At 39.9% G+C, this 13,584-nt stretch overlaps 1 protein-coding gene across 1 annotated transcript in view; it reads left to right on the top strand.

Annotated features, from left to right (window-relative positions):
- Sytbeta (Synaptotagmin beta) overlaps positions 1–13,584 on the top strand; it is a 924,592-nt gene that overhangs the window by 884,800 nt on the left and 26,208 nt on the right. The window contains exon 10 of the mRNA XM_068226251.1: positions 5,309–5,428. Within this exon, the coding sequence (XP_068082352.1) occupies positions 5,309–5,428 (120 nt within the window). The remainder of the gene's footprint in view (positions 1–5,308; positions 5,429–13,584) is intronic.

The following is a 13,584-nucleotide window of genomic DNA, read 5'->3' as shown; positions in this document are numbered from 1 at the left end:
TAATCTGATCTAAGATAATTTGGATATCATCAAATTTATTTTTCATGCTTTGTGCATTTATGTGTAGGCGTTTCAAATCACATGATCTACTTTCTAAAACTCTATCTTTAATATAATTATTTAGGGTTTCACATTTAAATTCGTCTACTTTAAGAAATTTGTTTTCAGGTTCCATGTTTGGTTATGTAAGAACAAAAATTTGAAATTAAGAAAAGAAAGCTTGGAATTGAAGCGGGTACAACACAAGGAAAGGTTACCTCGTTGTTTCTAGATCAGCTGAAGCGAACAAGTACATGCAGAACTTCAGGGTTTGCCACTAGCATCGAAGGACCGTCCTGGAACTTACGGATATACACTTTACAGTCCCTGACCCATGTGCCAAATATTTTCCCCTGTTTCCGTAGCTCGCGGCATTTTTTGGCGAGGGTCTCATTCCTAGGCGTTAAGTGCTCGTTGATAAAGATGTTATTAACCGTACTATATCCGATTTCGTTCGTTTTTAGTGTCTTTTTTTGTCGTCTGCTGCTGAGGATTTCTTCTTTCTTCCATCGATTAACAAACTTCACGATGATAGGTTGTGGTCCAGGTTTCGTGGATGGAAGTCTGTGTGCAGCGTCAATATTTTCGGGATTTATATCGACTCCCAGTGCCTTGCCAACTTCAGTTACTTTCTGGAATACTTTTTCATCCTTTTCAGCTGGAACTCCATACACTAGTAAATTGTTTTTGCGTTGATACTGCTTCAAGACTTCTAGCTCGTTCACGGCTGCCGTTGTCGCAATTTCCGCAGTTTTCTTATCTTTCCTCAAAGTGTCTAGTTCGTTCTTGAGGTCATCATATTTTTCGGAAAGAAAGGTTGCTAATTTCCGTAATTTTTTGTTTTCTTCCGTTAGTACTTTGAGGGACTCTTCAAGTTGTTGGGAAAAGTTCGCCATAACCTCATTTATGTTAGGTTGTGCAATGCAGTCTTCACGTTTATACGACCATTGGAATTGTTCTTCCTTACGGAAATTTTGCAGAGTTTCTTTGTTCATTTTTACACACGTTACGTGGAACCAACGTTCGCATTTACCATCACAGCCTAGAGCCTGTTGATTGTTTTTTATTTTCTTGCCACACGGGGAGCACACGAACACCATGATGTTGTTTACGGTATCTTATTTATTTCGTTGTAGCTGTTTGAGTGCTAATTCGATTTCGTTTTAATGGTTTCCTGAGTTAAATGTTACTGATCTGCAGTATCTTCCTGAAGAATTGTGGATATTACTCACATAATTTTTTTTTTTTTTTTTTTTTTTTTTTGTTACTTCACTTAATATATCACACACTCACTGCCGCCATTTTGTTTTGACCTACACATGAATTTTTATGTACTGATCCCATTGTTGCAGGTGTCCTATCTCCAATTGAGATTTTGTATCCCATTCCATTGTACAGAACTCCCCACTCTGTTTCCATCGTTACAGAAACAACAATCAACAGCCCACACCTGCCTTACTACTGTACGGTACATTGGTTTTACAAAACTCCTGCAGAAGTTATTCTGTGGCATCATCTCAGAAGTTTTCTATTCCACATAATAAAACCCTCTATCATACATACTGAAATACATTATGGCATCACTTTTTGCTGTTTAGTAGTAGACCTGTATAACTTCTATGCAGGAATAAAGGAGTTATATGGCCCAACTCACTCCTCCTCTGGTACACTGAAAGCTGTTGATAATGCTACCACTATTATAGTCAAGAAATCCTAGAACTTTGGAAAGAATATTTCTCCACTCTTCTCAATCGGAGTTCAAATGCTGTTGAAGAGTTTCTCGACTGTGTGTCTCTACATCCCGAACAACCATGAATGGCTCTTCTGAAAACATTCAAGGAATTCAATGCTGCTCTCAGTAAACTGAAACCTGGCAAGGCTCCTGGTCCAAGATAACATTCCTCTGGAACTGATTCAAAGTGAAGGCCTACCTCTAAAGACCAGACTTCATACTCTTATCCTCTTAATATGGGAAGCCTGCAAAGTACCTGGTGACCTTAAAAATGCCACTATCGTTACTCTTTTCAAAAAAGGTGATTGTAGTGTTTGTGGCAACTATCGTGGTGTAACATTGCTATCTATAACAGGTAAAATTCTTGCTAGAATTTTGCCCAGTTGTCTGCAGATTATTTCTGAGAGGATCCTACCCGAGTCGCAGTGTGGTTTTCAAACGTCCAGAGGCACAACAAATATGATCTTCTATGCAAGAAAATCCACGAAAAATGTAGAGAGCAACAGACTCCTTTATACCTAGTGTTCTGTGATCTGGAAAAGGCTTTTGACTCAGTCCCGAGACCAGCTATGTGGACAGTACTTAAACACTTTGGCTGTCCACAGCATTTTTGTAGATCTAGTCAAGGCTCTTCATGATAACATGTCTGAGCAAGTTGTTCATCAAAATATTATCTCTGATCCATTTTCAATCATTCATGGATTGAAACAAGGATGTGTGCTAGCTCCAACACACTTTACCTAGCTACCATGCTATATGGAACATCTACAGACAACCAAGGTGAAAAGGTCAGATATCGCTTCAATGGGGACTGTTCAATCTGGCTAGACTTCTCTCCCAAAAGATTTCTTTCATTATGGAATTGCAATGTGCAGTTGATGCTGTCGCACCTGCTCTCACACCTGAAGAGCTGCAACAGTCAGTCAGTTGTTTCAAGAGTGCTTGTGATCATTTTGGTCTCTCCATTAATGTTCAGAAAACCAAAGTACTCTCTCAGCCTGCACCTGGATCAAACCTCCCACCTTTCAGTATCTCCATTGTGGATACTCCACTGGAGCAGGTCGACCACTTTTTATATATCTAAGAAGTATTCTCTCAAAAAATTCTAATTGCTCACAAGATGTTGATAGGAGAATTCGTGCTGCCCACTCAGCATTTGGACGTTTATCCCGTTATGGCTTGATGAATAAGAACCTTACAATGCACACCAAGATCATGGTTTACCATGCTGTTGTCATATCACACTGCTTTACGATTGTGAAACGTGGACCCTCTACCATCAGGATATCAAAAACTAGAACGCTTCCATCTGCAACATCAAGTGGGAAGACCAGGTCACCAACCTTGCACTTCTTGAGAAAGCGCATGCTATAAGCATTGAGGCTACCATCATTGGCCACCATCTCAGATGGATAGGGCATGTCCATCGCATGAGTGAAATCAGGCTTCGTCAACTTCTGCATCGTGAACTCTGTTCCAACACAAGACCTCATGGAGGCCTTTTGAGATGTTTCAAGGATCAGCTAAAGCATACTATGAAAAGATCTGGAATTAACATGCAATCCTGGACACACTTGCTGAGAATCGTACACTTTGGTGCCACACTGTTTCAACATCGGCTTCAGTGTTTGAAGAGGAATGACGATGATGTGAAGAGGATAAATGACAAGCACAAATGTTCCGTCAAGCTCAGTTCCGCCCGCCCCCAACAATTTCATGTGATCTCTCACTGAGAGCTTCGCTGCTATCAAAGTCAGTCAGAACCCTTAACAATGCTGAACGCAGTCTTCGGTGAAACGTTGGGACATTCACTTGCTCCTGGACCACGGCCTACAAGCCCGGAAAATGCTGACATGATTTGTAACACCGGCCGTGAAAGCCTCAATTGCTACATTCTCTCATTCAGTTCAACCCTAGTAAATATGTGGACTTATGACTACTTCGAGGTTGTCATTTTGCAATTGGTACCGAAAGCAAGAAGAAATTTAGAGACAACAAAGGTACATTGGAGGATAAGTAGGTTTTCTTCTTTGTTATTGGTTTTATGTCACTCTGACACAGATAGGTGGTACCTTTCCTTCCAGAAAAAGATCAATGAGCATAGTAGTAAAATTCCCACACTGACAAATGCTTATTTGTAATCAAATCAAATGATTGTTATAGACTAAGGGAAAGAAGGTCTACAACTATCCATTATATACTCCACAACAACTGCTATCTGACTACTTTGAATGAAGAAACAGTTCTGCATAGAATGTGGGAGATCAGAGAAGCATTAAAATGATGATAATAATAAACACTGATTAGTTATCCTGAAACATTCATATAGCTTGTACAAGACTGTGCATATTGAATACAATGATAGCAGCAAGTTGCTCCAGTCTGCAAGTACCTCGTTGTCCTTTCACACTTCATTATGCATTCTGTGTACCTATTGCAGACACTGTACCCCTGCAGTTTTGATCATGTCTGCATTCATTTCATCTACTCCTGGCAATGCTCACAATCAACCAGTGTCAGTAATCAACAGAGAATCTGTAGGACAAATTATATTTCACTGTGTAACAGAGGGAAACTGTCCCACAGACACACGTACTTTACAATCAAACTTTGTATGTGATTCTGCTATGAAAATGTTTGTCTATATCATTAATAAGGGGCTCCCGGTCTAGAAAGCCAAGAATAACAGCTGAGAGGATTCGTCGTGCTGACCACACGACACCTCGTAATCTGCAGCTCTTCGGGTTGAGCAGTGGTCGTTTGGTAGGCCAAGGCCCTTGAAGGGCTGTAGTGCCATGGGGGGGGGGGGTTATTAGTAAGGGGCTGCCTGGCCGAGGCGGTAAAGGCGTGCTTGGTTTACCCGGGAGGATGTGGGTTTGAATCCCTGTCAGGAAGTCGTAAGTTTTAAGAAAGGAGATTTCCACTTCCGGAGGTGCACATGGCCCTGAGGTTCACTCAGCCTACACCAAAAATGAGTCCCAGGTTAATTCTTGGGGGCAAAGGTGGCCAGGCATTGAGCTATCCACTCTGCCCCATCAAGTGCTGAGTTGAAGCCTTTACCTTCCACCCCTCCAAGGGCCTTCATGGCCTGTACGGAGATGACTTTGCTTTTATATATATATATATCATTAGTAGCTTTGCGATTACAAATATCATTCAGAGTAAGATGCAGTATAAGTGATTATTAACATTAACTAACATTCTTGGCTGTCATGTAACCATGCCACATGAAACATGCTTGATTGCTTATATCAGTAGCTACAAAATAAGTGTTGTCTTTCAATAGCATATACTTAGTCTGTAAGCCAAATATTTTTCTCTCAACTCCTAAGTTTTGATGATGTTGCTTTCTTCATTCTCATGAAAATTAACATTCAAAGCTTCATTCAATTTATTAGCAAATAATAAATGTTCAGATTTCTTATTTCTTGCAAATATGCTTTTTATACCTGTAATGATGGGACTATGATAATGATAAAATATATTTTAGAAAACAGACCTATCAAATTTTTGTTGAGTAATTTATTTTCCTTGTAGGTTTTCGACTATGACCGCTTCTCACGCAATGATGTTGTAGGTGAAGTTCGTATGTGTATGTCTGAGTTTGACGTGACATCCAGTGTGGAAATCTGGGGTGAGATAACCAAAAATAAGAAAGTAAGTAATCATTCAACCAACTTCATATATCTTACTAAAAATATATATTAGGTTGTTATGAATTGTTCCATCACTTTTTAAGTATCCTCAAAGGTTAGATGATTTGAGACAGGCCATACTTAATATTACCCTCTCTGAAAGTCAAAGGAGAAATCAAAGGAATAAGAGTTACCAATCAACCAAATTTACTCATGAGTGCAATTCGACGAATGCAGTAACAAGACTTTTCATTGCATAATTATATTCAACTCCAGCATTTATGATTAACTGAAAGTTTGGCCTGAGTACTTTTTCCACGTAGTCCCCATACATGTCTGAGATTTGGTCCAATGGTAAAGCATATCTTCTGTACCAGTACAAAAGAAATCAGTGTCAAGAGCCTGAAGCTAAAACATGATGTCTTTCTGAACATCATCATTGGTAGCAATCACCCTCAATCCAGTCCCTTTTTCAATGATTTGAAGTGATGGAGATCACTCAGTGATGGTCAGGCCTGCAGGGAGGATGGCTCAGCACCTCTCGGTTATTGTACCTATGTGATGTTTTGAACATCACAACATGTACAAAATTATCAAACTATGTAATTCATTGGGAAGATGTATATATTAATTGGTGGTAGGTCATTCTAAATTATTATGTTTATATATATCTATACATATAAAATAAGAGTTTTGTCTGTACATTGCGCAGAATTTGAAAAGAATTGTATTTCTGTTTCGGTCATGTCCACAGTAACAAGAAAATGCATTTTTTACTTTTCTGTAATGTCTGTCTGTCTGTCTGTCTGTCTGTCTGTCTGTCTGTCTGTCTGTCTGTCTGTCTGTCTGTCTGTCTGTCTGTCTGTCTGTCTGTCTGTCTGTCTGTCTGTCTGTCTGTCTGTATGTACACGCATCACGAGAAAACGGCTGAAGAGAATTTTATGAAAATCGGAATGTAAAGTCGGGTGATGAACCGCTACAATCTAGGCTATAAATTATTTTAATAAATTATTTTAATCACGCTGAGTGAAATGGTAGTTTAGGGGAAGGCCTGAAATTTATTCTCAAATATTTATGTTATTAATGGTCGTGTCTTAATGAAAATCGCTAGACAAAGATGTAAAATAAGTCGCTACAATATAGGCTATACACGCTGAGAAAAATGGTAGTTTAGGGGATGGCCTAAAATTTAATTGTCAAATATTTATTTTATTAGTGGTCGTATCTTCACGAAAATTGGTACGCAAAGTCGGGGAATAGGTCGCTATAATCTAGGCTATCAATAATGTTATTCGCACTGAGTGAAATGGTAGTTTAGGGGAAGGCCTGAAATGCAATCTATACGTATAAAATAAGAGTTTTGTCACAGCTGCACGCCCCTAACCACACGGCCAACTCGCTTGGTCGTACCGACTGTAACAGCCTGCCTGTATATTGGTGGGAAGTAGCTGGGGTATAAGATAACTTTCTTCTTTAGCATGCCATTCCTCTGGTTCATACATTTTCTGATATATCTGGTACGTAACACACTGGTTCATCATAGTATTCGAGCTATACAATCCCTACACTGAGGTACTGATTGGAATGAGTAGTGTGCATATTTAACGAAATATTGACAGAGGAGTGTTCACAGCAGTCTGCGACCTGGTTATTCCAGCTCTGGAACTTTGGACTCTTAGATCGGCACCGTAGTACTGTTCGTTGAAAGTGAGAAAGTGTGAGGTTTTTCATTTGATTGAGTATTTTATATGATAACATTGCTTTCAATCGCTACATTCCTACTGACGTTTTTGTAATGACCTATGTTGAATTCAGTTATGAATACCACCAAGTCAGTCTCTCTGAGAATCCCGTAGCGAAGCACGGGTACATCAGCTAGTATATATATATATGGTTTTTAGTCATCCATTTCACATTATCATCTCATTTCTTTGTATCATGGCAATAACGTATTCTGAACAAACTAATTCTTGAGTAAGGTATTACAACATCACCTGTATTAATAGCTTGCAGTAAATTTCCAGTAGCGGAGGTCAGGTGACCAGACACAACATGCTAATATTAGCCCTTTGCCAGGAAAAAGACATCATGAAACTTGCAATATTGCTTACCCCACTCCATATTCCGAAGGGACAGTTGTTTATCATCCTAATAAATAATTATTTTAATTGATATTTTCATAAATTCTTATTAATGATCCTTAATTTCCAAGTTAGTGTGTACTTAATCATTAGTGTTCTGTCACCCCACCTCTGGGAGTATTTAGAGTTTCATTACGTATCATTATTATTATTATTATTATTATTATTATTATTATTATTATTATTATTATTATTATTATTATTATTATTTATCAGCTATCGTTTTCAAGCCATAAGATTGAAGGCTGGTGCCCATGGGATATTGTATATGGAGAAGTAAATGAGCGAGCATTTATTTCTATTAAAATTAAGGTGACCTGGCATGTCACATATTAATACCAATATAAATGGTCCATTATTGGACATTATAAATTTTCCAGCTAACTCATTCTTGGTTGCCAGCATTTCGCCCTCGTGTGCTAGGGTGGGCTCATCATGAGTTAGCTGGAAAATTTATAATGTCCAATAACGGACCATTTATATTGGTATTATAAATTTACTCATTCAGGACAAATATTTCAGATTCCCTGTGGGAATCAACATCTATATCATGTCACATATTGTCGCACATCTTTGGGCAAGAGTGGGTACATAATACCCTATATAGCAACTTACGCAAGTCATGGCTGAGTATGCCCTGCCATTATCGTGCAGTAATATAATACTGTTTTGCAGTAGCCCAGGTAATTTGTGAAAAATTATTAATTGCAACCAGCTTAGTGAGTCACTACACTGGTCAGCACTCCTCAACTGTAGACAATGTAACATTTACCATAACCTTCTTCACTAATGGAGTTGATTAAAATTTCTTAAATAATGGCGATAAGGTTGCCATGCTGGCTCTATCTCAAGAGACGCATGATATTCTCGTATTTTATTTCTTGTAACAAACCACACTCACATCTCATAGTTCTGTGCCCTGTACAGGTGTCCCAACAATTTGTAGTGAAATTTGTCCCCAACAATATGTACCACATTAATAATATCCCAAGATGGGAACTGGAAATCCCAACAATTCATCCCTATTACTTAGTAACAAAATGAAGCACTAAAATTTAAGATGGATGTCCATCAATGACTCATTATTTCTAAAAAAGGAATGTCCTAAACTGCTTTAGAATGGCTTCCTTTATATTAGATATTATGCATGAGAAACCACACCCAGGTGACTGGAGTGGGACGTTGATATCGATGATGATGATGATGCATGAGAAAGTAAAACTAAGTGGAGGTGTGAAAAAAAGAAATTAACATTCAGCACGAGTCCATTTTGCAGTCACCACTCTTGAGGCATATACACTCCTGATTGTAGGAAAAGTCAAGCAACTGAGGTAATGAGTGCATTAAAGAAGCTGAACAGATTTCTAATGAGAAGACCTCCTCTACAATACTGTAAATCAGTATGTTGCATGTACATTAAGTGAGACATATCTGAAACTTCCCAAGACTAAAATTATTAGAAAGAACCTATTCAGTGTGTAAGGACAAGACATTTACCAAAATCCTAGAAATTTAGAAAATTTTCCATACCTAGATTTTGAGTAGAGAAGAATGGATGCCAATGACTTCTGAAATTTGATCAAGAACCCAAATTACCATAGTTATTTTCACCCCTTGTGAATATATCCGAAAATTATTAATGTGGTACAAATTGTTGGGGATAAATTTCAAACTTGAGACAAACTGTCACACTACGAATTGTCAGGACACCTGCACTGGGCACAGTACCATGAGATGAGAGTGTAGTTTGCTACAAACAATGAAAGATGATAACATCATGTGTCTCCAAAGATAGAGCTAGCATATAGCTAGATACATAATATATTGCCATTATTATTAAATTTTAATCAACTCCATTAGTGAAGAAGGTGATGGTAAATGTTACATTGTCTACAGTTGAGGAGTGCTGACCAGTGTAGTGACTCATTAAGCTGGTTGCAATTAATAATTTTTCACAAATTACTTGGGGTGCTGCAAAACAGTATTATATTGCTGCACGATAATGTCAGGGCATACTCAGCCATGACTTGCATGAGTTGCTATAGTAGGTACTACAACCAGGAGGTACTGAGCCATCTTCCCTGCAGCCCTGACCATCACTGAGTGATCTCCATCACTTCAGATCACTGAAAATGGGACTGGATTGAGGGTGATTGCTACCTTTAGATCTGCTCCACATAATATGTCAATTTTATGTTCACGAAAATGTGCAGGGTGAGTGGTTTTCTTCACGCCCTGGGAACTCCGGACACACATCATTTTCTTCCACTTTTCCCACACCCTGGGATCATTGGTGTAAACTGTGTCATACATGTGAGCTTGGCCTCATTTTATAACTCCCTTCCCATCTAACACCAACCCTATATGGAGGGTTATATTCACTATTGCGCATTTCTGTGGTGGCTGGTAGTGTGGTGTGCTGTGTGCCAATGAAGAGGAGTGTTTTGGGACAAACCCATCCAGTCCCCAAGTCAGAACCACACTTGGTTAAAATCCCCATCAGAGACAGGGATCAAAACCAGGGCCCTCTGAACTGAAGGCCTCGATGATGATAAATTAGCCAAGGAGCTGGATTCTGGAGAAACATGTGGGATCAAAGTTTCTCTTTGAGACAAATAGTCTGGAATGGATTAGCTCAGTATAAAATTCTCCTCAGAACAAATAGTCTGGGATGGATTATATAGATACAAATGTATTGGGACGAATTGTCCTAACTTCCCAGTACAAGACACAACCTTAAGCTAGTACCTTAGTAAACGCTTATGAATTGCCTTAGATAGATAGATAAAGAATGGGTGAACCCTGCCTTCGCAGGGCTCCACACGTAGGTCTGTGAAGACCCTTTGTGTCCCTTAAACAGGTTTGCCTAGTCCAGTCCTAGTGCTCCTATAAAGGATACCAGTGTCCGGATGTTGGCATTCCTGATGTCTTCCAGGCTCATGAAATGTGAGCCAAGGTATCGATGTCTAGTGCTTGCAAGAGTCTTGCACTGACATAACACATGCGCGGAGGTCTCCTCCTCCCTACCGCATCTTCTACACATCGGATCCTGACTGATTTTCATAATGTGTAGGTGTCTTTGTAAGGTATTGCGGCCTGTCAACAGTCCAACTACCATTCGCTTTCTGGTCCTATTCAAATTTATCAGGACCTTTTTATAACTTTGGCTAGGCCCTTTGATAAGTTCACGTGCCTGCCTTGCTATAGTGTTAACCTCTTCCAAATGTCTAAGTGAGACTGGTTTGTCCACTGGGATATTACCAGTTTCACGCGTTGGAGTGACACTCCCAGGAAGGGCTCTGGTCCTATGAAAGGACCTTTTGAGCCTTGTTTCACTAGTTTATCAGCTTCTTCATTTCCACTGATACCTGTGTGCCCAGGGACCCATAATAGGGTAACTGAGCTAAGTTCACACAGCTGGTCTAACATCCTTTGGCATTCCCATACCATTTTTGATGTTGTTTTAACTACACATAGTGCTTTTAACACTGCCTGGCTATCGCTGCAAATAGTGATGCATCTTCTGTGTCCAGGGATGTTCCATATATATACAGCACAGGCCAGTATTGCGTATACTTCGGCCTGGAAAACAGTAGCATATTTACCTATAGGTAGGGAGAGCCTTGTCTTAGGCCCCCAGACCCCGGTGCCTGTGCCCGTCTCTGTCCGCGAGCCATCTGTGTACCATGTACAGCCCCCAGACCTAAGACAGGCCCCAGCATCCGCGGCCCACTCCTCCCTTGTGGGTATCACAATTTATAATTCAAATTAAAACTAGGCTTCATCAGGTCCCCGATCATCATTGTCGTAGGGGAGGTCTGGTGAAGCCTTGTGAGAATAGAGGCATGACCTCTATTCGGATTCTTGAAGGACCATCCTCCGAGTGACCAGAGGCGGTAGGCACTCATTCCCGCTATTTCCTTAACATATAAATGTTAGGGGGGAAGACCTAGGATGGCCTCCATTGCACATAATGGTGTAGTATCCAGTGCCCCTGTTATTCCTAGACACGCAAGTCTTTGGACACTGTTTAACTTGGTGGTCACAGTTTTACTCTCCGAACCTGGCCACCAGACTAAAGATGCGTAGGTGATCGTGGGCCATACAATAGAAATATAGAGCCACTGGACCACCTTAGGTCCTAGGCCCCAAGTCTTTCCGATGGCCCTGCAACAGGCCCACATCTTGCAAGCCTTATCCACCTTATGGTCTATGTGTTTCTTCCAACTCAGTCTTGCCTCAAGGATTACCCCTAGGTACTTAACTGAGGTTGTCTTAACTAATCTTTTCCCAAATAGGAAAGGCTCTGACAGTCCCTCTAGCCTCCTCCTCCTGGTAAACACCACGAGCTCCGTCTTGTCGGGATTAACCGACAAGTCCGTGTCGTGGCACCATCTTTCCACCCTACGTAGGGAGCTCTGTACGAGCTCTGAAACCGTACTGGGGAGATTTCCCACTGCCATCAGGCTAATGTCATCAGCATAGCCTTGGGCGTGAATTCCTCCAACATTTAACCTGGTAAGTAGTTCATCCACTACGAGACACCATAATGTTGGTGATAATACCCCTCCCTGTGGACACCCCCTGTCTATATTAGCTCTCAACATAACTGCGTTGAGGGTAAACAGAACTTGACAGCCCTGCAGTGAGGCCATAATCCATTTTATGAGCATGAATTGCCTTATGCCTGATATAAGCACTCTCAGCTGCATCCTATTACACAATGTTCATGGTGATGTTGAGTTTGCCTGTTATATCACAAACTTGAATATATCGGTTCATCTTATTGGTAGCCAGCTGCTTTACTTCATTCCAGGTTTTCCCAGCTTCCATGGCTTCTTCAACAGCTCTCCTCCAGGTTCTCGGGCAACCATGTCTCCACACACTGTGTGGATTCCATTCCTGTGCAGACATTTAAATAGCTCCATGCATATACCAGACATTTACTTTCCTTAATGTAGACATTAATTGGTTTACTGCCTTCCACAGATTCTCGTTTCATATTACATCCAGCCATCTCACATTTACAACTTGGTGCAGGCACTGGTTAATAAAGACTTGTAGTTGTTTTACTATCTGTTTTGTGGCCTTCCTAGTTAGACAGTCATACAAAAGAACTGCCTTCATAGAGGGGACGTTATGAGCCAAATCTGGAAGGCAAATTGAACTTTGTGCAGCTGTACTACATTTGGCATAACAAGAACATCTCAAGAAGATCAAACCTTTGACTGCTACACTAAACACACATAACAACATATAGGGCAATAGACACTAATTCATGCAGATTCCCAGGGATAAATTTTGTGATTAACCAATAATCACCCAGAAAACAAGAAAAATAAAGCTAACAAAGAGATTATACCCCTTTGAGACTTGCGTATCTTGCTATCTACACACTATACATGATATCAAAATGCATGCTGTTGAATTATCTAGAAAGTTAAATTATCATATTAATGCGACATTTGACGGATTTTCATGCTAAGATAATGTTGAAAATTTCGTAGTGTCCTTCCACTCAGGGATACCCCTCGCACATAGGCACGATCTCATAGTTGTAGGTACTGCGTTCTGTCCGGCGAAAATGAAGTGGGCATGTAACATAAACACCTTGAAAGTAAAGCACTATAGTATGAGGAATACATTAATCTAAGAAATAATAAGATTGGATTTTTAACAGATTCAAAACACAATTTTAATCACTGAAAGTTCATTGGTGAAAAATTCTGTACACACATGAGATGCCAAACAATTGCCTATGCAGCAATTTTTAAGATATGGTACACTTAACTTATCGCATGGGTAATGCCATTATGTCTTTATGAGTTTGTTATTCACTGTTGAATTGCATTCAGACATTCCCAAGCCAAAACCACTCAACACTGCATATATTACAAATTCACTGCCAAGTATTAGTGACCTTTCCCTTTCGCTTGATACTGATATCATTTGGATATCCACTTTATTACACGAGTCAATGACCTTGTTTGCCCTATGGCAGATATACCATCCACTTATTATTGTAAAAGAAACACCA

This window comes from Anabrus simplex, chromosome 2, assembly GCF_040414725.1.
Source record: "Anabrus simplex isolate iqAnaSimp1 chromosome 2, ASM4041472v1, whole genome shotgun sequence".
In the NCBI taxonomy this organism is placed as follows: Eukaryota; Metazoa; Arthropoda; class Insecta; order Orthoptera; family Tettigoniidae; genus Anabrus; species Anabrus simplex.
Note: the sequence above shows the minus strand (reverse complement) of the source record. Positions and strands in the feature narration are given on the sequence as shown.